Source organism: Cebus imitator, unplaced genomic scaffold, assembly GCF_001604975.1.
Source record: "Cebus imitator isolate Cc_AM_T3 unplaced genomic scaffold, Cebus_imitator-1.0 Scaffold132, whole genome shotgun sequence".
NCBI classification, from domain to species: Eukaryota; Metazoa; Chordata; class Mammalia; order Primates; family Cebidae; genus Cebus; species Cebus imitator.
The window spans coordinates 3,022,996-3,047,342 of NW_016107447.1; the positions used below are offsets into that span (position 1 = coordinate 3,022,996).

Consider the following 24,347-nt stretch of genomic DNA (forward strand, 5'->3'; position numbering starts at 1 on the left):
AAAAAAAAAAAAAAAACCCACAAAGTCATTCCTCAGTATTGCTGAAAGAGTCACGGGGAGCTGGGGGCAGTGTTGCATGCCTGAAGTCCCAGCTACCTAGGGAGGCCAAGGTGGGAGGGTCACTTGAGTTTAAGAGTGGTCTGGGCAACAGGGTACCCCCCAACTCTAAAAAACAAAAAAAAAAATTTTTTTTTTTTTTTTGTAATTTTTTGAAGAACAAGGGGGATGCAAAAGATAACAAAATTAACACGGCTGCAGGGGCTGAGAAAACAGCCTTTGTGCCAACCACTCATCTGATCCACTCAGCAGGCCTTACTTTCCCATTCATAAACTAACAGCTGGGACCAAATCAATGGAAGGTAATGTAAGGGACAACCCAAGGCAGAACAAGAGATCATTCAGGTAACACCAGACACCTGCTTAAATCACTAATGAAAAAATTACGTCCTTTCAATTCCCTAATAATCCTATAGATCGCTTCAGCAAGAAAGTCTCCATTTGGTGCTGTTATACCTTCAACACCTCAGGACAACCTTCCCATCTTTTTTTTTTTTTTTTTTGAGACAAAGTTTTGCTCTTTCGCCCAGGCTGGAGTGAAGTGGCACAATCTCAGCTCACTGCAACCTCTACTTCCTGGATTCAATCAATTCTCCTGCCTCAGCTTCCTGAATACCTGGAATTATAGGTGCCCACCATCACACCAGGCTAATTTTTGTATTTTTAATAGAGATGGCGTTTTGCAATGTTGGTCAGGCTGGTCTCGAACTCCTGACCTCAGGTGATCCTCCTGCCTCAGCCTCCCGAAGTGCTAGGATTACAGGCATAAGCACCACACCCAGCCTTTTTGTTTTTTGAGACAGGGTACTGCTCTATCCATCCAGTGCAGTGGTGCAATCATAACTCACGGCAGCTTCAAACTCCTGGGCTCAAGTGATCCTGCCATCTCAGCCTCCAGAGCAGCTGGGACTACCGGCATGTATCACTCTGGCCAGCTAATTTTTTTTTTATTTGTAAAGACAGGGTCTCAGTATGTTGCCCAGGCTAGTCTTACGTTCCTGGCTTCAAGTGATCCTCCCACTTAAGCCTCCCAAAGTGCTGCAGTTACAAGTGTGAACCACTGGCTCAAACAGCCACACTGAATCTGAAGAGGAGTTGCTTTAAAAAGTTATGTGCCAACAGTTTGTGGGCCAGTAACATTTGTGGTCAGCAGGCTTGTCTGAAATGCACAGTCAGTCACAGCCAGGTTAAGTGCACACTCTCTAGGGCCTGGCTGCTATCCTTCAAATTCCAGCTTGGCCGTTCACTAGCCTGTGAACCTAGACACACTGTGTAACCTCACTGGGCTTCAGTTTTCTCATCTGTAAAACTGGGGTGACAACAGTACCTACACTTCATCAATTTGCCATAAAGATTGAGTAGGTAACATACCAAAAGTGCTTAGGACAACATCTAGCCCAGAGTAAATGCTATGCAAACATACTGCCACCTTACCTGGAAGGATGGCAGACTCTAAGTAGGCTCCCAAAGATCCCAACTTACTGATATTTTATGCCTGTCTATAATCCTCTCCCTCTGACCCAGCAACTTGCTTCTAACCAATGGAATACAGCAAAGGTAATGGGGTGTCACTTCTGTGATTAGCCTCCCTAAGCCTGTGACTTCCCTCTTGTCAGCAGCCTCTCTCCATTGCTGGTTTTTGAGACAGAGTTTCACTTTGTTGCCCAGGCTGGAGTGCAGTGGCATGATCTCAGCTCACTGCAACCTCTGTTTCCTGGGCTCAAGCCTCAGCCTCCTGAGTAGCTGGGATTACAGGCGCATGCCATCATGCCAGGCTGATTTTTCGTATTTTAGTAGAGACAGGGTTTTACCATATTGCCCAGGCTAGTCTTGAACTCCTGAGCTCAGGCAATGCACCCACCTCAGCCTCTCAAAGTGCGGAGATTACAGGTGTGAGCCACTGTGCCCAGCCTCCATTGCTGATTTTGATGAAGCAAGCTGCCATGCTGGCGGGCCCAGGCCACCAGCCCTCAAGGAAGTGAATCTTGCCCATCACCACCTAAGTGACCTTGAAAGTGGATCCTTCCGCAGTTAAGCCTTTGTGTGAGTCCCAAACCCTTGCAGACTCCTTGACTGCAGCTGCAAGAGATACTGAAGCGGAGAACCCCTTGGAGCCGTGCTCAGATTCCTGACCCCCAAACACTGTAGGATAATAAACGTGTGTGCTGTGTAAATCTGCTAAGTTGTGTGGTAATCTGTTCTGCAGCAACATTAACAATTATGCCTACATAGAAGGAATAAAAAGCAACATGACCAATGAAAACTCATTTGTGTAAAAAAAAAATTCATATATATTTCTCTCACCATTCAGAAACAAAAAAGATTCCTCTTCCTTCAACTCAATATAACAAAGCTAATTCTTTATCATTAAGACTATAAGATTTCTAGGAACAGGCTGGGTGTGGTGGCTTACACCTGTGATCTCAACACTTTGGGAGGCCCAGGCAGGAAGATCACTTGAGGTCAGGAATTTGAGACCAGCCTGGGCAACAAAAGGAGACACTGTCTGCATTTAAAAAAAAAAAAAAAAAAAAAAAAAAAAAAAAAAAAAAAAAAAAAAAAAAAAAAAAAAAAAAAAAAAAAAAAAAAAGAAAAAAAAAAAAAAAAAAAAAAAAAAAAAAAAAAAGAATTCTAGAAACAACCATACACAACTATTTTCGATCATTCTTTCCAAAAACTAGAACTGTTTACTCATCAGTATTAGTAATCTACTCATCAATGAATAAATTATTATTACTTACTTAGTAATTTACTAAATAATTTCAGTAGATTGTAAAATCAATAGCTATTGTTAAGTTACTGATAATATTTAAGGCCAATAAAAAGAAAGTCCAACTGTCAAGCATTTACTGCATGTCAGGCACTGTTCTAGGCCTCAGCAGTGAGCAAAACAGACAAAATCCCTGCCCTTGTGGAACTGACATTCTAGTGGTTATTACTACCATGGTCTAATGACGACAGGATACACAGCACATCCGTCCAAGGCACTCTCACATGACGCTGAGAACTGCAGATGGTATCTACCAGAATTCAACAACGACCATAAAAAAGCACTTGGCAGGCCGGGAGCGGTGGCTCACACCTGTAATTCCAGCACTTTGGGAGGCCATGGTGGGTGGATCACCTGAGGTCAGGAGTTTGAGACCAGCCTAGCCAACATGGCATAACCCCATCTCTACTAGAAAAATATAAAAATTAGCCAGACCTGGTGGCACACACCTGTAGCCCCAGGAGGCTGAGGCAGGAGAATTGCTTGAACCCAGGAGGCAGAGGATGCAGTTAGACAAGATGGTGCCACTGCACTCCAGCCTGGGCAACAGAGTGAGACTCTGTCTCAAAGAAAAAAAAAAAACAGATGGCATATTAAGAGAAAAAAAGAGCCCGTGCTGAGACAGTGCCCATGAGTGTGACCACAACAGGCAATCCTGCCCACATGCCTCATAATGGGGGTTGTACCCCAGAGGACAGGAAGGTGGGAGAGGGGTCCATCAGTCCCCTCCCCATCCATCTTGATTCCTGGAAATATCAAAGTGTGGGCATCTCACCTTGCCAGCATTATGTTTAAGTCTCCTGTCACTTCTACTTCTACTCCTGTCTACTAAATGCAAAGCAAACCCCCGGTCAGCTGTTCACTGAAGGATCAGTCATGTGTTCCAGTGCCCTAATGAGTGACGTGACTTCTCAAAGGCAATTTTGATTATATGTCATTTGCACTTTATGAACTGACTTTAGAATCTAAGCCCACTTGCAGTAAGAGTCAGACCATTCTACGCTTCTCCATTAGACCCAAATGAAAGAATGGGGTCTTGGGAGAGCCTGTTAAAAAAAAGGGGGGAGGGGGTCTTCCCTCCTAACCACTCCCTAAAGCCTGCCAGGTTAAGACACCAATGCTTCCCCTCGGGAGGCTGAGGTTCTGGCATCCTGCCAGGTGCCTGCCATCTCCACGGCAGCTCTCCCATCCACTCACTTTGCTAGTGTACTTGGCAATATCAGCGGCGACATCGGCTGAGGCGGTGGCGATGGACAGGTCAGCGTTGACTGAGGACACAAGGGTGCTCGTGGACCCCGAGCTGGTGACCAGGGGCGATGACTGTGTGCTGGTCACCAGGGTGATGGTGGACGTGGATGGGCTCTGTGTGATCTCCTTCTGCTGGACAGCTAGGAAGGCAAAGCATCCTGATTACCCCACGATTGTGGGAAGGACCCGTCCCAGCACAGAGCTGTGGTGTGGAAGCAAAGCCCCTAATATATGTCCTGAGAGCTTTTCTACTTTTAAATGACAAAGATGGTACCCTCAACCAAACTCTATCCAGGTTTCTTGACTAGGCCCTAACCTTGCCCAGGAAAGACAGTTTCTAAGAGCTCAAGAATGCATTTCTAGGATGACCCCAACCCCCACTTAAAGTGCCTGTCTGGGAAAACTCAATGCTGCCAAGAGAACTGAGAGTTTTTGTTCCGGCCAACACCTGAAGACAGGACCTCAGCAACCCAGTCTCTATGGGGGAGTAGGGGCCCAACTTCATGAAGTGCCTATTAGCAAAGGAGATGGCTTTTACAAAGACCAACCCCTCATCTTGCTTTTGTGATGTTTAACTTCCCTGACTCTACTAAACCCCCACTAGCTCCCATCCCTACTCCCTCATTCTCCCTTCAAAATGCCCAGTCACCTCTGTACAAATCAAAGTTAATTTCAGTTCATGCTAGACTCTTGCCTATATTATAGTAGTATATTACCGACTTAAATGTCTTTACCCCTTTAACTAGGCTCTATTTTGACATAAGACAATCTGAAGCAATCAGCCTCTTTTTGGCAGCACTCTTCTCCCCTCCCCCCCCTTTTTTGAGACACAGTCTCGCTCTGTCGCCCAGGCTGGAGTGCAATGGCGCAATTCTAGCTCAATGTAACCTCCGCCTCTGAGGTTCATGGGATTCTCATGCCTCAGCCTTCTGAGTAGCCAAGGTTACAGGCATGTGCCATCATGCCCGGTTAGTTTTTTGGGGTTTTTTCCCCCCATTTTAGTAGAGATGGGGTTTCACCATGTTGGCCAGGCTAGTCTTGAATTCCTAGCCCCAAGTGATGTGCCTGCCTTGGCCTCCCTAAGTGCTGGGATGACAGGCGTGAACCACCATGCCCGACCCTCTTCTTGGCAGCAATTAAACTCCCCTGAGAAGCCTCCCGCTTACAGGATATGAAGACAGAAGACAGGAAGCAGTAATCCCAGTCTCAAATATCCTAGACTCAGCTTTGCCCCACCAACTTTTTATACAGCAAAATTCATCCAACTGTACTCTCATTTTGCCTGTCCAATTTTTCAAGGCCCAATCCCTTGCCATCTTTGAAGGGTTTCACTGGAGGCCAATTCCAGAGGTAACCACCTTTTAACCTCACATCCTGCCACTCACGAGCCCCACTTAACAGGGTGCACTATGAGTTTCAGTCGAAGAACCCAACCTTTGAGGATCTAAATGCAGGTTTCCTGGTAGAAAGAGATCTACATCAATGCTCACAAAAGCCAGGCAAACTGGTAACAACCAGTCAGATCAGCACTGTGTCTGGCCTCATTTCAGCTCCAGATGGAGCTTCCTGCAGGGCTGGTGGGAGTTCTGATTCTGCAACTTGAGCAAGTGGTTCTTGAGGCTGGCTCATCTTTTGTGTGTGACAAAATCTCTAGTTACTAAGGTAACCTTTGCTATCAACTTCTTGCACTGTACTTTTTCCAAAATAACTCCAAGAGGTTCCCTCATGTGCACAAGGACATTTACACAAAGATATTAACTGCAGCACTGCTTATAGTAGGAAAAAACTGAAAGCAACCTAAATGCCCATCCGTAGGGGAATGCTTTAAATAAACTATGGAATACTATGCAGCAGTCCAAAAGAACAAGGCGGGGCCATATGTGCCGACATGGATGAATCTCCAAGACATGCTGATGGGTGAAAAAAAAGCAAGTATGGTACCATTTTTATGTTTCAAAAAAGAAAAAGGGGAGAAAAAAGGACTAATTTTATGGCATCATATACATGACGCACACATATATACATACAGATATGTATATATACATATACATGCACACATGCATAGAAAAGCTTTTACAGCGGTTGATACTGGCCACCGTGGAAGGGAAGAGAATGAAATGGAAGGCACACGGGACAACAGACTTTTATGTAAAACTTCCTAAAAGTTTCTTTTCAAGGAAATATATGCATGTATCATTTATAAAATGAACAAAAATTTTTTCAAAGTAAAAAAGTAGCAAAACAATTTTTAAAAATAATGCCAAACAGAATGTGCGAGGCCTTCAAGATACAACGGCCAGGAAAAACACACGAGAACTAAAAATAAAAATAAAAATAAAAGAGCAATGACTTTCTCCTGTCGATGTGGCAAAATGGGAGCGGGCGCCACAGAGAACAGAAGGGGAGGCTCGGTACCTTTCACAGCCTGTCTGGTCTGATATCTCGTCCCCTGGGAAGACTGAGGCTGCTGCTGCTGGTTTTGCTGCTGCTGCTGCTGCTGCTGCTGACGCTGCATCTTCTGCATGTGCCACTTTTGGGAGGACGTTTGAAACTTACTTGATGAGTTCCACACGACCCGCTGCACGGCCGGGGCAGTCTCCTTCGGTAAAAGCGGCCTCTGCTTTTTCACCGGGCTTCCTGCGGCGGCGGGGGCCGGGGCCGTGACGGTGACGGAGGAGGGCGCGCTGGTGGTGGCTGTGGCGCCGGCCGCGGGAGTTTGGGCGGAAGAGCGGGTGAGCACAGGCGTTTCCGGGGGAGACTGGCTGCCCGCCGTCGTGGATGGTGGCGCTTTACCTACAACTAGCCAATGCACGAAGAAAAAACAAACACAAACTGCATTTCACTCAGGTTCGCCTGCAGGGTCTCCACGCCAGCAAGTTCAGGGTAAAACCTACGAAAGCCAGGAACGGAGAGCCGGTTGGACGTGCCAAGCACACCGCGCTGGAGGAGTAGATTCTCACCGAACGCCGAGGCCCCTTCGGCTGCATCTTCCATCTCCCCAGCACAGGCCTCCTTTACTGAGCACCGGCTCACATCGGAGATGCAAGTCAAGACCTCTGGGCAAGAATGAGGCGAACGAGACCCGGCGGCTCCTCCACCGAGTGGACGACGCTGGGTGAACAGATTTGCCGTTCACGCCCTTTTTGCAAAATTACATTCTGGTCCGCCCCTTGATAAAGACCCAGCGGAAGTCAATCCAGAGATGTAGAGAAACGCTTTGACTAGGGAACCTAGAGAGCAAGCAATACCTCTAAAGAAACAGATGACTTCCCAATGGCCGAAGCACTAAGTAAAAATCAGTCACCCAGAAAGAAAAGTATTCCTTTTCTCTCTTCTGATTTCCTCCAGAACAGTTTCAAGGTAGTAATGATTGCCTTGACAATACCAGGAAAAGGAATTCTGTCCCAAGGCCACACCCTTCCCCTAACACAATGGTACTGATCTAGGATTGAGTAGCATTGCTTTGGTTTTGATTGGATTTATTCCTGTCACCATCTTTAATGTATACTGTGCGCTACTGTTCCTACTGGGTGCTGATCAAGTCTAAAGAGGGTTTATACTTGCAGATGGTTTTTTCAGGGGAAATTCTTTTTTTTTTTTTTTTTTTTTTTTTTTTTTTTTTTTTTTTTGAGATGAAGCGTGTGGCAAAACGGGAGCCTGCACCACGGAGAACAGAAGGGGAGCCTCTTCTGTGCAGTGCACAATCTCAGGCTCACTGCAACCTTCACCTCCTGGGTTCAAGTGATTCTCCTGCCTCAGCCTCCCAAATAGCTGGGATTACAGGCGCATGCCACCATGCCCCGCTAATTTTTGTATTTTTAGTAGAGATGAGGTTTCACTATGTTGGCCAGGCTGGTCTCAAACTCCTGACCTCATGATCCTCCTGCCCTGGCCACCCAAAGTGCTGGGATTACAGGGGTGAGCCACCACACCTGGCCAAGAGGAAATTTTTTTTAATAAAAAAATAAAATGAGGCCAGGCACGGTAGCTCACGCCTGTAATTCCAGCACTTTGGGAGGCAGGGGAGATCGTCTGAGGTCAGGAGTTTGAGACTGGCCTGACCAACACGGTGAAACTCCATCTCTACTAAAAATACAAAAAAATTAGCCAGACGTGGTGGCACACTTGGGAAACTGAGGCAGAAGACTTGGCTGAACCCGGGAAGCGGCCATTGCAATGAGCTGAGATTGCACCACTGCACTCCAGCCTGTGGGGGCAGTGAGAATCCGTCTCAAAAAATATTAATAATAAATGAAAAATAAATAAAATGAGTTTAATTATTTTATATACTTTTTTTTTTTTTTTTTTTTTTTTTCTCTTTTCTTTTTGAGACGGAGTTTCGCTCTTGTTACCCAGGCTGGAGTGCAATGGCGCGATCCCGGCTCACCACAACCTCCGCCTCCTGGGTTCAGGCAATTCCCCTGCCTCAGCCTCCTGAGTAGCTGAGATTACAGGCACGTGCCACCATGCCCAGCTAATTTTTTGTATTTTTAGTAGAGACGGGGTTTCACCATGTTGACCAGGATTGTCTCGATCTCTTGACCTCGTGATCCACCCGCCTCGGCCTCCCAAAGTGCTGGGATTACAGGCTTGAGCCACCGCGCCCGGCATTTTATATACTTTTTTAAGAGAGAGAGTTTTGCTAAATCACCCAGGCTGGGCTCAAGCAAGCCACTTGAGCCTCCCAAGTAGCTGGGACTATACAATACGGCACATGCTACTGTGTCCCACTTTAAATGAGTTTAATTATATTTTTAAAGAATGAGATTCTTTAAATAAAAATATTAAGTCAAAAATTATACAAGGACTTCAGAACGGCAAAGACAATGAATGTGAATGACTCAAGTTTGAAAAACGCTGCCATATGGAGTATGTCATCTTGGAGGAGCTGGTGAGGAATAAAAGGTAGGATTTCAACAGGCAGAAAGTGAGAATCCAGAGGGAACGGCATCAGCAAGACATGTCTAGGAATAGAGAGCATTTGGGTAAGGGAGGGCAGGCAGGAAGGAGGTGCTGGAAGGCAGGTTAGAGCCAGAAGCACTGAGCAGCAGGTAGAGGGGATGATCGAGTGGGTGCTCGTTTATAAAGGTGGGTCAGTTATGGATGCACAGGCCTCAGCCCCCGCAAGATGGCCCTGTGCCCCAGAGAGGATGTCCAGGGAACACACCACACGCAGGTACAAGGCAGCACCCTGATCATAGACTATGCTCCCTGATATCAAACTCCTTTTAATAAGGATAATGTCTATCTTTTTAAGATCCGTATCACCCAGAAAAGAAATGAGTGTGATTACTCCAGCAAGGATTTTCAGTAACCTGTGGGTTTTAAGAAGCCAAGGAGAATGAGGGGAAGAGACAAGCTGTCTGTTCTGACTTCAGGGGGCGTTCTGGATGGTTACCACTTGTTGCTGGCCCTCCTGCTTCCTCAGAGAGGAGAATACAGCCAAGCTGGTAGGCAAGAGCCCGGGTGGATCTAGAAGGGGAGCTTCCTGCAGTGAAGAACTTCGGTCCTTCCAGGGCAACCTGCCAGATACGGGACACAGTCCCTGCCTCTTCTAGGTGCAGATGAGGTGTTGAACTGGGCCCTTCTGAGAGGAGGGCATGGGGGCAGTGCCTTCGCAGGGCTTCTAACCTGCATAAGTGCCTTCAATGCCTTCCTTTCCTGCCATGTGACCAAAAAATATATTGTTATTGTTGATTAGCTAGCCTAGTTTTCCCATCATAAGTAACGAGCAACCACAAAAAGGTCATTTTTCTCTCTCCTGATTTTTTAAAGCAAGCACCCAGCAGGGCAGAGGGGTTACTGCTCTGCAGTGATCACAGCTGGCTCTCTGCCAAATAAATAGCTGGAGTATTCAATGTGATTAAGATTCCAGGCTCAAAATACTGTTTGCAGTTATTTGGATACCAAAACATTTAAATTTTTAGGAACCCTGATGGTTTATGGAGAAAAAATTAGGCTACAGGAAATTTCTTTTGTCCCAGAAATTTAGAGTACATAATCACCTGTAACCAAAAAAAAAAGAGTGTATTTTTTTTAAAGGGTCAGCACCTGAGATGCTGCCCCATCAAATTAACCTACTTATTCCTAAATTTGTCACTGGTCACTGTTTTTTATTTACAAAGCGAGGACTTTTTAAGAGAAAAATTAGCATCTCCTTTGTAGAAGGATGGAAATTTCTGATATGCCAGTGCAAGCATAGCAGTCTTTAAGTGCACTCTCTTTGCTTCTGTTCAGAGATTACTAGTTATAAAAGCTGTTTTGCCATCCGAAGATTCATATTCTACCCAGAAGCTGCATCCCTAGTGGAAGGTAAGCTGGAGGTCACAACAGCGCACTCCAAAATGCCCTTCACTTACTAAACTCTTAAATGAAAACACATCATTGAAAAGATACTCTCCAGCAGAGTCTGACATGAGGCCAATTTTTCAAGACCCAAACCACCATGAACTCTGAATTTAAGATCAGTTTTGCCCCAAGCCTTAGAAAGCTGCTCTAACTGAATTGTGTTTTAGAATTCTCTTCAGCGTAATTGTCCACCATCTAATTCCCTTCAGACATCAGTGTGAGGAAGAACTCTACTTCTTTCAATCAAAGAGAATGTTTTTTTATTTTTTGGAAAGTATGAGATCTTTTAAGGCACTGTGTTTCCCATTCTGCTTTCATTGCCAGGAAGCTCAGAGCCAACTTTGTTAACTCTGAAGGTTGAAACAGTACAGATTTCTGAATAAAACCTTTCCCCAGACCACTTGCTATTCTACCTTCATTTTCCTTTTACATGGATGTCTTTATTTTCATCTAGTCTCATATGGTTATGTATCCTTGTCAATCTGTTGCAAATTCTTTCTGGAAGAGGTAGGGGCATAAAACTAATCAATCAAAGAACTGTTCCAGAAAGAAAGAACAGTATAAATATGTCATTCATAGGAGTACTGCCATCTGCACCCAAATATTCCTACAATCCTCATGGAATAAATGCTGCTCCTATTGTTCTCTGAAACAACAGAGGCAGTCTCTCAAACCCAATCCACAACATACTCAGATTTTTCAGAAGCTATCCATAAATCTAACAGACGGGTCGGGATGGTTTGATGGCCCATCCTCCCTCCCTTATGTAACTGCATCTCTCTCTTCCTCCACTGTACCTCTCACAGACATTCTCTTTAGTTGAACTGCAGGAATCATCTCGCACTCTGATAGCTAGGTTCCAGAGCAGCCCAGGTTGACCACAACCACAGCAGAAAGATTCCCAAGGCCCATTCGTGACTTGCTTTAAGCCATCAGGCAATGGAAACCCCAAAGGACATGGAATTGCATCTTATTCAAGGGTTTGAAGGACAAGTAAGCTCCTGTTAGAAGTTAGGTACAGTCAAGAATTAAACCTGGCTATCCCTTATGTTACTCACAACATATGTAAGGTTTTATGGCTACCACCTCTAATTTGTCCTTAGGCAATGTTTCTTCTGGGCCCCGAGTTAATTCTTCAGTATCTTTATTGAGCATGTTGAATCCTCTAACCTACTTGCCAAGCCAACTGAAAAATGTACTGAATACTTTGTCAGTGGGAAAAAAATCTTTCCAATCATTCACACACCCCTTTTGGAGGGCTTGTTATCACGCCCAGGCTGCACTAGGCTGCAGGGTAGTCACTGCCGGTTCAGAATATAATAGCAGCCTCGGAGGCTCGGGATATTTGGCAATATCTGATTGCCACATTTGTGGCTGCCACAGCTGGGCAGGCACGACTGCCATCTGGCTGGTAGAGGCCAGGGATGCTGGAAAACATCCTCCAATACACAGGACTAAGGATTATCCAGGGCAAATAGCCAGTAGTGCAAGGTTGTGAAACTCTGGGCTCAGTTAAGTTAAATGCAAATAAGATTAAAAGTCAATGCAGCCAGGCACGGTGGCTCATGCCTGTAGTCCCAGCACTTTGGGAGGCCGAAGCAAGTGGATCACCTGAGGTCAGGAGTTCAAGACCAGCCTAGCCAACATGGTGAAACCTCGTTTCTACTAAAAATACAAAAATTAGCCTGGCAAGGTGGTGCGTGCCTGTAATCCCAGGGACTTGGGAGGCTGAGGCAAGAGAATCACTTGAAACCCAGAGGTGGAGGTTGCAGCGAGCCAAGAGATCATGCCATTGCACTCCAGCCTGAGCGATGAGAGCGAAACTCTGTCACCAGCACCCCTCACCCCAAAAAAGCCAATACATGTATCTACCGTACTTCATTGTGAGACAGTCTCACTGTCACCAGGCTAGAGTGCAGTGGCACAATCTCAGCTCACTGCAACCTCTGCCTCCCAGGTTCAAGTGACTCTCCTGCCTCAGACTCCCAAGTAGCTGGGACTACAGGTGCTCGCCACCATGCCCAGCTAATTTTTTGTTCTTAGTAGAGACAGGGTTTCACCATGTTAACCAGGATGGTCTCAATCTCTTGACCTTGTGATCCACCCGCCTTGGCCTCCTAAAGTGCTGGGATTACAGGCCTGAGCCACCATGCCTGGCCCCCATACTTCATTTTCTAGTGCCCTAAGAATCACTCAACATTCTGGCACCAACTACCCAAATAATGTCCAGCTATCAAAAAAAAATACATTTGGAGATGCCTAGGTGGCATGAGGGGAGGAAAGGGATGCTGAAATCATCAAAACCTTTTAAATGAACACTTTTTTTTTTTTTTTTCTTTGAGAAGGAGTCTTAGTCTGTCATCCAGGCTAGAATGCTGTCGCAGGATCTCGGCTCACTGCAACCTCCACCTCCTGGGTTCCAGCAATTCTCCGCCTCAGCCTCCCAAGTAGCTGGGATTACAGGCACCTGCCAGCATGCCTGGCTAATTTTTGTATTTTTAGTTGCGATGGGGTTTCACCATGTAGGTCAAGCTGGCCTCGAACTCCGACCTCAAATGATCCACCTGCCTCGGCCTCCCGAAGTGCTGGGATTACAGGTGTGAGCCACCACACCTGGCCTGAAATGAACACTGCTAACCATTTGAGACTTGTAAACAAAGAACAAGATGTCTGTGGAATGGAGCAATGGAGGACCATTTGATAAGGTCCAAATGTTAACAAACACTTTAGGGAAATACATGAGCATACTGAAGAAGCTGCTCAGACAAAACATGACTTGGTCACTAAAGTAACCACCATTTTCTAAGAGACTTCCTTTTCTGCACTTAAAATCAACCATATCGGATACTGAGCAGGTAAAAGGTAGCTGGGCCTATGTTTGTGTCCAGGCTCTGTTCCATCACTAGCTAGGTAACCTTCAACCAAACACAGCTTCACTGTGCCTCTCTCGGTGGTGTTAGAGGGTCATATAACTTTTGGTTGGTTTGTTTGTTTAAAGGTCATATAACTTTTGATAATAAACATACGAGGTAGGATTCTAAACCCAATTAAGAAAACTATAAACGAACACAATCACTTACCATCCTGTTTCGGAGATGGTGCTTTGGGTTCCTTCTTATTTTTTCGACCCTCCCGCCCAGAATGGTCTTCTCCTAAATCTATGACAAGTTCACTCTCTGAGTCGGAGTCCAGGCCCAAATGGACTGTTGGGGAATCAGTCTCATCTTTTCCCTTCAGTTTATCCTTTGTGGGGTGAGGTGAAGGCTTTGCCTTTTCGGTAAAGTCCTTCTCCGGCTCAGGGCTGGCCTTGTCCTTGACTGTTACTGCTCCAGGGTCTGCCTTCTCGCTGGCTGGTGATGTGCTTTTCAGCTCCTCTTTAATCTCCACTGGGTTTGTAGGCTTGGGCTTTTTTTTGACGGCAGATGGCTCTTTGTCCATCTGACAACCCTCTTTGTCCTCTGCGTCTTCTGGTTCATTCTTGGCCTTCTGCTCCTCATCACTGATATACTCACTGTCGCTGCTATCTGACTTCTCAGAATCCTCCGAGTCACTGTGCTCTACAGCCGTGTAAACATCTTCTGAGATTTCATTGATGCCTAAATTTAAAAAGAAAGCCCAGCATGTGGGATAGTCACAAAATAAAGATCAGGACGAAAAATGCAAACATTTTCCACACCAAACACTGGAGTAAGAAAAAGACATTTCAAATCGCATCACATTGGCCTAAATGGGACCAGTAATAAACTCAAGTGGCACTGACTACGGCTGACCGGTGGAATTGCCTTTGGAGAGAGTTTTGGTTGTTAACATTCAAAGGACACACGAGACCTACCAACAGAAATCTTAAATGTATATGGCACTAAATATGTGGCACTAAATTGTTTTATAACATTGATAACCAATCGGGATTATTGAGAATGAGAGGGCTGGAAGGGAACAACAGGAATAAGCTGTTCAAACTGATCCACTTTACAGATTAGAAAACAGAGGCCCAAGGATATGACCCGCCCTAGGACACAAGACAGAGGCCAGACCAGAACCTCAGGTTCCTGGCTCCCCACCAAGCACTCTTGCTTCCCTTGGGTTCCCAAAGTGGTAAAGTTCTTTATCCTTTGTGTCCAGCGCCCAAAGAAACAAGCCAACGCCTTCAAGCAGAGGCTGCAAACACTCAGCCCACAAGCCACATCTAGCTTGCAGACATGTTTCATGGGAGAGGCACTGGTTTGACCGACAGGGTATCTTATCTGCTTTTGGTTTTCTAATTTATAATGTGTTGCCCAATTCACAACTCAGAAAATTTCATAGAGAAATCAAAGCAGGGGCGTCTGATCAAGAGGGGAAAATCTGGCCTCTCTGAGTCAGCAACCTGCCAGGCATTGGCTGGGACAGGAAAGCCACTGGCTTCTCTAGGCAGGGGACACACTTGTCTCCAGGTGACCCAGGTGCCCAGCCCTCCCTCCTGCTCCCTGCACTCATGTGGAAAGTCAACTGCCACTCCGTGTGCATTGCTCTTCCACTGGTAAAGGAGTCAGGAGAAAAGTCACATACTTCCGTCTCTTTCAAAAGGGAGAAGCACAAGCTAGCAGGTGTTTCACACACACAAACAAAAAGCACAAACTAGCAGGTGTTTCACACACACACAGGCAAAGGCACATTTCTAACAATAGTTCCATTTAACCCATTTACACCTCCTGCTCCCAATAATACGCCGTGCCATCATCATACTGTCGGTAATACTACTATATTCTAAACTTTTGGAAAGAGGAAAGAAAACCCAACGAAGTCTGTGCAATCTCTTCATTTAGAGCAATGGCCACTGACAGTGGTGCCACTGTCCAACCCAGACACAGCAAAGGGAAACCTGCAAAGTACCAGAGCCATCAACAGCCCAGAGCATGGGAGATGGGCAGGATCATTGGGAAATATATCTGCCTCCACCAGGGCTCAAACAAAAACACAAGTCAAGCCAGGCCAGGCACAGTGGTGCACACATGTACCCCAGCTATTCAGGAAGCTGAGGCAAAAGAACTGCCTGAACCCAAGAGTTCAAGGCTGGCCAGGGCAAGACAGCAAGAACACAAGCCAAAATATAAACACCCAGATCTGGTATAATTCTGGAACCCTAGGCTTGTGCTGCTGGTAGCTCATGATCAGAAACAAGAAGGAAGGCTGGGTGCGGTGGCTCACACCTGTAATCCCAGCACTTTGGGAGGCCAAGCCGGGCAGATCATCTTAGGTCAGGAGTTCGAGACCAGCCTGATCAACATGGAGAAACCCCATCTCTACTTAAAAAAAAAAATGCAAAATTAGTCAGGTGTGGTGGCACATGCCTGTAAACCCAGCTACTCAGGAAGCTGAGGCAGGAGAATCACTTGAACCTGGGAGACAGAGGTTGTGGTGAGCCAAGATTGTGTCATTGCACTTCAGCCTGGGCAACAAGTGCGAAACTCCGTCTCAAAACAAAACAAAAAGCAACAAGAAGGAGAAGTGTAGCCACATATGGGATAGGAAAAGCCTGGGTACTGGAGTCCAAAGGATATGAATTCAAATCCTGCTCTTCTGTTTTTATTACTGGTGTGACCCTGAATAAGTGATTCATCTCTCTGAGCCTCAGTTTCTCCATCTGCAAAATGGGACTGATAAAAGTATCAACCTCCTAAGACAATCTATATGCAGTGTTTAGCATAGTGTCAGAGAAAACACTCGGTAAATGGAAATATTACAACTCTTATTAGCAATAAAAACAAATCAAGGGTAGGACCAGCTGCATGGAAGGACCCAAGAGGCATATGTAAATGGCACGCCAAATTTCATCCATGCCATTCAATGTCCTCATCAAACAGGCAAGCCAATGGGAGCTGCTGTCCTCTGGACAGCCCCAGGTTGTCCCTAAGTATAGCTGCTTTCTCATTTGAAGATGCAGAACACCCACTGACACTCGGAGGAGCTTGCTCTCCAGAAGCCCAGCCATCCCCCACTTCTTCAGAAATGCCCTGCTAGCTTTACTGACATATTCAACAAACATTCCAGAGCATCTACCATGTGCACAAAGTACCATAGAGAAGGCAAATCCTCATCCAACAGCCTCCCTGCCGTCAAGGAGTTTCCGGTCTAGATTGGGAGGGACACTCCCACACATAGGGACCATTGCTGCTTCCAAGCAATAAAGTACCAAAGGAGGCGGGCAGATGGGGAGGGCAGTCAGGGGAGACGTCCGGGAGGAGGGGAGATCTGAGCTCAGCCTCACGGAAGGGCAGGATTCAGGTAGGCAGTGTGAAGGCAGGCAGCACAGGGAAGAGCAAGGAAGGCAACAGCTACAGAAGCGGGAAGGGTTTGCCAGGTGGGGAGGAGACCGGTCTGGAGGGAAAGGGTTTTGTGTCGGACACCTGCAGAACACACTCGGTATTGGTGTGGAGACACTGATGTGTACTGAGAGGGACAGCCGAGGCAAACCCAGAGGATCCTCATTCTGCTTGCAAACCTTGATGCTTCAAACCTGTATCTCAAGTTTCCCAGCTGCTTTCACCAAAGAATAAAATCTGATGAGTTCAAAGAGCCCTGAATTAACTAGCAAGTCTGAAATCTTTTGCCATTAGTGGAAATACATTTTAGCTGAGCAAACAGTTTAAGGTTAAAGCACCTGCTAAAAGCAGTCAGGACTCAACCGTGATTTCGTCCCGGTGGCATCCCTACAAGTAATGGTAACAATGATACTGCTAGGGAAAAAAACAAAACAAAACCAAAGGTATACCTAATTGTGCTTTGCAACTCTCTATGGTCTTGTCAAGATTCAGCTGGAACCTGCTACGAATCTGGCGCTTGGGAGAGATGAGAGGAACGGGGGTAGACTGTTGCTGGACCGACTCACTCAGCTCCTTCAAATCCATCTCTGCTTTGCTTCGATCTGAAAGAGACCATCACACCTTCGTAAGACCAGGCACACAATAATGCTCATTACTGAGCTTAGTCCTTGCAAAGTCAGAGCAAAACACACATTTCAGAACACGGGGGAGGGGGGATAAGTTCTTTGTCATTCATCCCAACAATATCATCTGCTCAACCACATGGGGTGACATGAAGATAATGGCCTGCGTGCACACGTTTGGCAGGTTTAAACAGTCCACTGAACAATCATCTGGGTGACTTTCAATATTTCAAATGGACAGTCCCAGCCAGATGGCTCAGTGTGTGGAAGTCAGCATCATTAGGGACCCTCTAAAGGCAAAGGTTACTGGCAGATATTCACTCTCAATTTCAGTGTACAAAGCAACACCGAGCCTGGTCAGGGTGTACTTGTAACTGCAGGCCCAGATTGGAGGGGGCTTTTATCCAAGAAGGACAGCGACCCCCTCAAAAACACCCTGACAGCTGGGAACCCTAAATGCCTATTTGCCACAGAGGCTTCACTTTTCGTTCTCCGTGGACCTAGTCTGGGGCTGAAACTAGAAAGGGTAGGGAATATAAGACAGGAGACCTTCCAACCTGTGTGCTCTGGCTCGCGGCATCTGCGTGAGGCAGGGGGAACAGATTAGCCCTGGATACTCAACCTGCATCTAACAGGTCTTGCTCAAGTAAGAGTCCAAGGTCCTTAGCCTAGTTCCCAGGCAGAGACCTCTGGGGGGTGACTCGGGCCAAAGGTCCTGTCCCCTCACTTCTGCGAGGGCTCTTTGTAGGACCAGCAGGATGGATTCAAAGAGTCAGTGAGTCTTCATTTTTTGGATTCCTTTCCCACCTACTCTAGCACCCCCAAAATATTAAGAGTTTCAGCAGCTGCAAAGGTCCACAAAGCAACAAGCGACCCTGCAGGTGGGGCCTACTGTCCTCCACTGTGCATGCCACCCTCTGGCATCCCCACAAACCCACCCAAAGCAGAATGTGGGGCAGTTGTCCTACCCTGGCCGATCCCAGAAAGCAGATCAGAAAGCAGATGGCATCCAATCAACCCACAAAGAGAAGAAGCCATTTCTGAGCCGGTTCCCAACAGCGATGAGCTTGCTCCCTGGACTTCGAGCTTCATCTCCCAGCTCCCTCCACGCCTCAAGCCGCCTCCTTTCATTGGGCTGTTAAAGAGGCCCTGGAATCTAGTCCAGCTGGGCTGGAAGCACTATTTAAAGCCATTGCTCTCTCCAACCTTTTGCCTTTGGCCTGACCCAACCACTCTCGCGTTCACACAGTAAGAGAGCGTTCTTAAATACTGCATACCCAGAAATTAGTTCCTTCAAAGTGACCAGAAGCGGCCTCCAAAAGCCCCACCCAATCCACTCATAGGTGACCAGAAGCAATAAACTGCTCCAATTTAATTTTAACACCCACCAAGGTAAGATTAGAAAGGGGTCTTTGCCCAGCCAGTTGTGGTGGAATACACCTGTAGTCCCAGCTACGCAGGAGGCTGAGGCAGAAGAATGGCTTCAGCCAGGAGTTAGTGGCTGTACTGAGCCATGATCACGCCACTGCAGTCTAGACTGGGCAACAGAGCAAGACCCTATTATTTTAAAAAAAAAAAAAGGGAGGGAAGAGATGGGTCTTTTCTTAAATCACACTCATAGACTGCCCTTCCCAGACCCAGGGAGATTCCAGAAGTAAGTGCTCAGAGCAAGCAGAGACACTATCCCTTCAAGAAAAATACCCAAAAAAATATATGCGTGTGCATGCATGCGCATGTGCACATGTGTGTACACACACACTGATCAGGGCTTTAAAGAGAGGCTACTAGAGACAGGACTGCAGACATTCACACGGCCACCTCTCAGAGGGGGAAGAATGTGCAAATTTCCTGCAGGGAGGCCAGGCACAGTGATTCACACCTCTCCCTGCACTTTGAGACCCAGAGGCAGGTGGATTGCTTGAGGCCAGGAGTTCGAGATCAGGCTGGGCAACATAGCAAGACCCTATTTCTACAAAAAATACAAAAAGTAGCTGGGCTTGGTGGTACATGCCTATAATCCTAGCTACTTGGGAGGCTGACAGGAGGACTGCTTGAGCCCAGGGGTTTGAGACTGCAGTGAGCCATGACTGTGTATCTGCACTCCAGCCTGGGTGAGAGCAAGAGCCTGTATTTAAAAAAAAAAAAAAAAAAATTTACTGAAGAAAGAACTAGAAAACTGTTTATACTTATCTCTGTCCAGCAAGAAATCTGAAGAAGCTTAATAAAGAGAATTTATAAGAGTAAAACAATTTAAAAATTAAAAAAAAAAAAAGAGCAAGGAATGGGGAAACATTAAAAGAGAAGGCCCAGGCGTGGTGGCTCACACCTGTGATTCCAGCCCTTTGGGAGGCCAAAGTGGGCAGATCACCTGAGGTCACGAGTTCAAAACCAGTCTGGCCAACATGGAGAAATCCCATCTCTACTAAAAATTTAAAAATTAGCCAGGCATGGTGGCAGGCGCCTATAATCCCAGCTACTCAGGAGGCTGAGGTAGGAGAATCGCTGGAACCCAGGAGACAGAGGTTGCAGTGAGCCGAGATCGCGCCACTGCACTCCAGCCTGGGTGACAGAGCAAGACTCTATCTAAAAAAAAAAAAAAAAAAAAAAAAAAAAAAAAATAAAAAAAAAAAAAAAAAAAAAAAAAAAAAAAAAAAAAAAAAAAAAAAAAAAAAGAAAGAAAGAAGAGAGAGAAAGCCCAGATTAAAGAGCAGTTCCAGTAAGCAGAACTCAAGGACTTAATAGCTGAGCTGCATGCAAATGTGACAGCAAAGGGGTAGGGATTTGATAATTTCCACTTTCAGAAATGAAGCAGCCCACTAGATTCCAAAGGGGAAAGCCAGCCTTTTCAAGAATAAAGATGGAAAAGTAGCTCACAAAAATACTCCCCATGGCTACCCAAGTGACACATTCATTAGTGTCCTCAATAACATTCCTATATACTACTAGATTACACACAGTTACCGAAAAAATTTACAACAGAGGTCAACAAACTTTCTCTGTGAAAGCCTAGAGAAAGCTGGAAACAGTGGCTCACGCCTGTAATCCCAGCAATTTGGGAGGCTGAGGGGGGCAGTTCCCTGAGCTCACATTCGAGACCAGCCTAGGTAACATGGTGAAACCTTGTCTCTACTAAAAATAAGAAAATTAGCTAGGCGTAGTGGTACATGCCTGTAGTCTCAGCTACTCAGGAGATTGAGGTGGGAAGATCGCTTGAGCCCAGGAGGCAGAGGCTGCAGTGAGCTGAGATCACGCTGCTGCACTCCAGACTGGGCAAAAGAGCCAGACCTTATCTCAAAAAATAAAATAAAAAAGCCCAGACAGTAAATATTTCAGGCTTTGCAGGCCATACAGGCTCTGTTGCAAAAGCAGCCATGAACAATATATAAACAGATGGGTGTGGCTGTGTTCCAGTAAAACTTTATTTGCAAACACAGGTGGGGGGCCAGATTTGGCCTGAAAGCTGTAAAATCTGCCATCTTCTACACTAGTCCAGTGACTGCCAACCCTGGCTGCACACCAAACTTGCCTGTGAAGTTTTAGAAAATCCTGAGGCCTGAGCCCCATCCTGAGGCTCTGACTCAATTGGCTAGGGGGAAGGCCTGGGCATCAGCTTTTTACAAACTTGCCAGGAGGCCAGTCGCAGTGGCTCATACCTGTAATCCCAGCACTTAACAAGGCCAAAGCAGGAGGATCACCTGAGGTCAGGAGTTCAAGACCAACCTGACCAACATAGTGAAACCCCATCTCTACTAAAAATACAAAAATTAGACGGGCATGGTGGTGCATGCCTGTAATCCCAGCTACTTGGGAGGCTGAGGCAGGAGAGTCACTTGAATCTGGGAAGTGGAGGTTCCAGTGAGCCAAGCTTACGCCATTGCACTCCAGCCTGGGCTATAGAGCGAGACTCCATCTCAGGAAAAAAAAAAAAAAAAAAAAACCAACAACAAACTTGCCAGGTGATCTTAATTGGCAGCTAAGGCTGAGAACCCCTGTATCAAACCAATCTTCTATATGAGTAAAGAAAACCCACTATTTATCTTAACGCCTGTGTGTCTGTGTTAACTGGACCACCTTTCTAAACCTCAGGGTCCATAAAAAGAGGTCTAGGCCTCAACTGAATAACTGAGCTGTGAGTGTGTGCACCTGCACGTCTACATGCATGCCTGCAGGAAATGCGACCCATTAATATCTGCCTAAAAAGATTGAACACTGGAATGTTCATAATCAAGAACAATGCAAATGTAAACTATCTCATTTTACAAACCAAGGTTTCTCTGGTCAATAAGCTGACGTTATGTTTATTCTTGTTAGAATAAACTACCAAATGGCTAGGGGCTGGGCCCAGGCCCTGGGGGTTGACCTTGAGGAGTTTAGCCAAATGTAATGATCTTTCTCCAACCGGCAGCTGCATCAGCTGCCTCTCCTCTCCTCCGCAGGGAGAAAAGAAGAGCTTCACTTTCTCATGTAGCTCATGTAGCTTATCGGGATTTCTTCCACCCCTGCCCTTCTATATCGGGAATTTCTTCAGAATCCACCCTTGCTGCCAACATTTTGAACTTTTCAGCTGATATGAAGACAGCTCAGGCTATAAATGGAAACCAGGGATGAAAAATACCCACGCTAGAGAAAGAGGCAAGATCTTACATTTCTGGAGGGAGCATAACTCAGAACCACATCCTTAGAGGGCAGTTTGGCGATACCTCTCAAAATGTCACCGCATGTGGCCTCTGATGCTCAATTCCACTTCTAGGAATTTAGCCTGTGGATTACCCTCCCATATGGGCAAAAGGGTTCTTCACTGCAGTTGTCTTCAATAGCAAAAATGGAAAGAAGTGTAGAGTCGGTAAGCAAGGCGGCTGAATAAATGTTACAGTTTACCTTTAAATGGAATTAAATACAGCTGCGTTGATATCAACAGCCAACCTGTTTAATGGAAAAGCAACAATCGACGGAGCACCTTAGCACTGCTGCAGGGGAGCCAAGCAGGAAATGGTAAATAGCTGGGAAAACCGTATATGTTCAGGGTTTAGCAACAGTGGCACTATTGATATATGGGGCCTGGATAAGTCTTTGTTGTGGGGCTGGGGTGGGTGGAAAGGCTGACCCGTGTGATGTAGGTGTTCAGCAGCACCCTGGCCTCTACCCCTAGATGCTAGTAGCACCTACATACCAGTTATGACAATAAAAATATGTTCAGGTGGGACACGGTGGCTCACGCCTATAATCCCAGCACTTTGGGAGGCCGAGGTGAGTGGATCATTTGAGGTCAGGAGTTCAAGACCAGCCTGTCCAACATGGTGAAACCCCATCTCTACTAAAACCCCATCTTTACCAAAAATACAAAAAGGCCAGGTGCAGTGGCTCACACCTGTAATCCCAGCACTTTGGGAGGTCGAGGTGGGCGGATCACAAGGTCAAGAGATCAAGACCATCCTGGCCAACATGGTGAAACACCGTCTCTATTAAAAAAAAATACAAAAAATTGGTGGGCATTGTGGTGCACGCCTGTAGTCCCAGATCCTGGGGAGGATGAGGCAGGAGAATCGCTTGAACCAGGGAGGTAGAGGTTGCAGTGAGCCGAGATCACACCACTGCATTCCAGCCTGGCGACAGAGTGAGACTCCATCTCAATAAATAAACAAATAAATAATAAAAATACAAAAATTAGCCAAGCGTCATGGCACTGGCCTATAATCCCAAATACTCAGAAGGTAGACTCAGGAGAATCGCTTGAACCAGGGAGGCAAAGGTTGCAGTAAGCCCAGATCATGCCACTGTACACCAGCCTGGGCAAACAGAGCAATACTCCAACTCAAATAAATAAATAAATAAAAATAAAAATCTGCCAAATGTCACCTGGGAGACAAAAATCACTCAGAACCCATGCTATATCTCTAGAAGGGCTCTACAAACTAAAACCAGCAACAGTGGTGACGTGCAGAGACAGGGATATAGGGACAGGTGGTCACAGGTTAAAGACATGCTGGCCTTTCATGAAAGTCCTTCTGTGCTTTCAAACTTTTGTTACCATATGTACTCATAAAAATAAACTCTATAAAAGAAACATTTAAGCACTTCTTTTTCCATTTAAAAAGAGAGAGGGCTGGGTGTGGTGGCTTATGCCTGTAATCCCAGCACTTTGGGAGGCTGAGGCAGGTGAGTCACAAGGTCAGGAGTGTAAGACCAGCCTGGCCAATATGATGAAACCCCATCTCTACTAAAAACACAAAAATTAGCCGGGCGTGGTGGTATGCACCTGCAGTCCCAGCTACTCAGGAGGCTGAGACAGGAGAATCACTTGAACCCAGGAGACAGAGGTTGGAGTGAGCCAAGATTATGCCACTGCACTCCAGCCTGGGCGACAGAGCAAGACTCTGTATCAAAAAAATAATTTAATTAAATTAAAAAACAAGAGAGAGGCAGGGTTAGGCGTGGTGACTCATGCCTATAATCCCAGCACTTTGTGAAGCCAAGGTGGGTGGATCACCAACTCTCATCCAGGAGTTTGAGACCAGCCTGGCCAACATGGTGAAACCCCATCTCTACTAAATACAAAAAATTAGCTGGGTGTGGTGGCACATGCCTGTAATCCCAGCTGCTTGGGAGACTGAGGTAAATCACGTGAACCCAGGAGGCAGAGGTTGCAGTGAGCTGAGATTGCACCACTGCATTCCAGCCTGGACAACAAGAGTGAAGCTCTGTCTCAAAAAGAGAGAGAGAGAGAGAGAGAGAGAGAGAGGGAGGGAGAGGGAGAGAGACAGACATTTTTGTTCTAAAGCTGAACGCAAACTATAGTAGATGGACGTCCAGGAACTACAAAATGGCAGCTCCTTCAACGGAACAGTATCACTTAGACAAAAGACCCTGGCCGGCCAGGCATGGTGACTCTCGCCTATAATCCCAGCATTTGAGAAGCTGAGGCAGGAAGACTGCTTGAGACCAGGAGTTCGAGACCAGCCTGGAATACATAGCAAGACCATGTCTCTATATCATGTTAAA

At 46.2% G+C, this 24,347-nt stretch overlaps 1 protein-coding gene across 35 annotated transcripts in view; it reads right to left on the reverse strand.

Moving 5' to 3' along the window:
- Positions 1-24,347, reverse strand: part of ZMYND8 (zinc finger MYND-type containing 8) — a 148,618-nt gene that overhangs the window by 19,895 nt on the left and 104,376 nt on the right. For 26 of the 35 annotated variants that reach the window (XM_017541340.2, XM_017541350.2, XM_017541342.2 and 23 more), the window contains 4 exons: positions 17,175-17,327; positions 13,504-14,019; positions 6,491-6,874; positions 4,025-4,215 (listed from right to left, as the gene is read on the reverse strand). In XM_017541340.2, the coding sequence (XP_017396829.1) occupies positions 4,025-4,215; positions 6,491-6,874; positions 13,504-14,019; positions 17,175-17,327 (1,244 nt within the window). The remainder of the gene's footprint in view (positions 1-4,024; positions 4,216-6,490; positions 6,875-13,503; positions 14,020-17,174; positions 17,328-24,347) is intronic. The other 9 variants (XM_017541357.2, XM_017541352.1, XM_017541353.2 and 6 more) reach the window with 2 other exon arrangements.